General features: G+C 33.4%; 1 protein-coding gene across 1 annotated transcript in view; it reads right to left on the bottom strand.

Moving 5' to 3' along the window:
* CUBN (cubilin) overlaps window positions 1–2,380 on the bottom strand; it is a 256,725-nt gene that overhangs the window by 102,616 nt on the left and 151,729 nt on the right. The window contains exon 39 of the mRNA XM_019662920.1: window positions 2,104–2,305. Coding sequence (XP_019518465.1) covers window positions 2,104–2,305 — 202 coding nt within the window. The remainder of the gene's footprint in view (window positions 1–2,103; window positions 2,306–2,380) is intronic.

Raw genomic sequence — 2,380 nt, 5'->3', positions numbered from 1 at the left:
TATTGAGCTGTTATTCACACACCATAAATTTCACCCTTTTAAAATGTATACTTCAGTGGTTCTTAGTATATTCACAAAGTTCTGTAACCATCACTGCTATCTGATTTTAGAACATTTCCACCACTCCAAAAAGAAACTCCATACCCATTACCACTGATTCTCTATTTTGCACTCCACCAGTCCGTGGAAATCAATAATCTACTTTCTATCTCTGGATTTGCCTATTCAGGACATTTCTTATAAATATAATTATACAATATACGTGGCCTTTTGCGACTGGCTTCACTCACTTAGCATAACGTTTTAAGGATCATCGATATTCTAGCCTGCATCAGCACTGCCTCTATTTGAAGGCTAAATAGTATTCCGCTGTGTGAATACATCACATTTAGTTTTTCCATTCGCCAGTTGCTTGACATTTAACTTATTTCCCCTTTTACACTATTATGAATAAAGCTTCTATAAACATCCATGTATAAATTTTTGTGTGGATGTCCATTTTTAGTTCTCTTAGGGCTATAACTAGGAGTGGAACTGCCAGATCATATGGTAACACCGTCGTTCAGTTTTTGAGAAGCCGCTAAACTGTTTTCAAAAGTTGCTTTTAAGTTCCTAGAGAGTAGAGAGTATATCTTGGTTTCTTTTCTTAGTGCACACTTACCTCAGCGTATCTATAATAAATTCTCAATAAATATTCGTTGAATTAAATTAAGTATCTGTATGCTTAAGACATGTTGATGATACAATGTTCAATATATTAATACATTTGAGAATATTAAACTTTTCTTTCATTTTAATGTAACTTTCAGAATGTGATGTCACCATGATGTAATCATTTATACTCTCTAGATAACAGGTAAATTATAAAATTCTCTCACCCTCTTACCTTATCCTTTCCTTGTTTTTGGTTAAGAAAAATGAGATTTATGATATTCTATTTACTCATCTACTTAAATCACATAATTAATACATGAATGAGAGGGACTTGTTATTTTTTTTGAGTGTTGAATTGTATTTGCTCATATAATGTTTGGCATGAGTGATTCCTTCTCTATTTTGAGATTTGTGGATATAAAAAAAGCTTAACTTTTGTTTACTTACAAGAGCTATCCAGACTTAAATGGAGCGTTCTATATTATATTTGGCAATCTTGCTGATGGCTCTTTGCTCTTAGATAAATAGATGAATATTTTAAGGAAGAGATTCATACTCAATGGTATGAAAGTACCTTATAAGGCAGGTGAAAATAACATCTTCAGAACAGAATACTAAGAGTATTAAATAAAAATAAGTATGAATTATATCTACATCAGTGATCGCTGCTGATACAAATTACCAAGAAGTTAGAAGCAAATAGACTCTAATCTTTTAGGGTCTGTTTTCTCCCATAACAAGTTCACAGTTGAATATTCTTCAGTGAGATCTTATGATAATGTGTCCCATTCAAATATTTCAAAAACAAAGACTACCCTCCAAGAAATATCTGCTGGATTTCTCCTATGTCAACCCTCAAATCCATAAAAGCTATTCAAAGTTGCTTAAATAAAATTTCAAGGAAAAAGCACAGTCTCTCTAAAACAATGCTTACTGAGGAAACTAAGAATGTCTTAAAAATAATAAAATAAAAGCTTAAAATGTAGGCCAATTTTACCTTGAAACATGAAGGTTTACAAACAGCTAAGGAGAAAGTGGAGCATTTCTGAAGGCAAATTCAAAATGAAACATAGAGGGAAAACAGTTACTTCCATTAGTGGATCCTTAACGTGTGCGTGTGTGTGTGTGTGTGTGTGTGTGTGTGTATGTGTGTGTGTGTGTGTAGTTTGCAAATCAAATTTTCAGAGATATCTAAGGTAATCTCTAGAAATTGTAAGTAGAATAGCTTATGGTTATTAATATGAAAAACATAGGGGGAGAGTAGCATTTTTAATAAAACAAACATGTAATTTTTATATATTTGTGAAATTAAAAGAGCATCTGAAAATAAACAGGAAGGTTTGGGGCTGTACTTCTTACTCATTTGTGTACTTGGTCCCTATGACAGTAGGACTCTTTGAAATATTGGCATACACACATCAGCCCCTGAAAAGAGTTTCATTTTTTTACCAAACACACCTGGTGTGATGGTGGGTAAAGTTCCCACAGAGGTATTCACTGCAAACCACTCCAGAAGGAATCCTTTCCCCGAGATTGAATAGTCAGAAGAAAACCGAAATGTCAAAGAATTCCTAGTGGAGCTAAAAGATTCAATCTGGGTACCACAGTAAGTCCCAATCAGGCGGGAATGAATGCCAAGCCCATCATAAATCTGCATGGAAAAAACAGATAATAGAGCAATGAATTCAGGCAATGACGTCTATTTTTTCTTTCTTAAGAAAAACTA

The sequence above is a fragment of the Hipposideros armiger genome, unplaced genomic scaffold (genome assembly GCF_001890085.2).
Source record: "Hipposideros armiger isolate ML-2016 unplaced genomic scaffold, ASM189008v1 scaffold_383, whole genome shotgun sequence".
In the NCBI taxonomy this organism is placed as follows: Eukaryota; Metazoa; Chordata; class Mammalia; order Chiroptera; family Hipposideridae; genus Hipposideros; species Hipposideros armiger.
The sequence above is the reverse complement of the archived record's forward strand: the minus strand, read 5'-3'. Positions and strand labels throughout refer to the sequence as shown.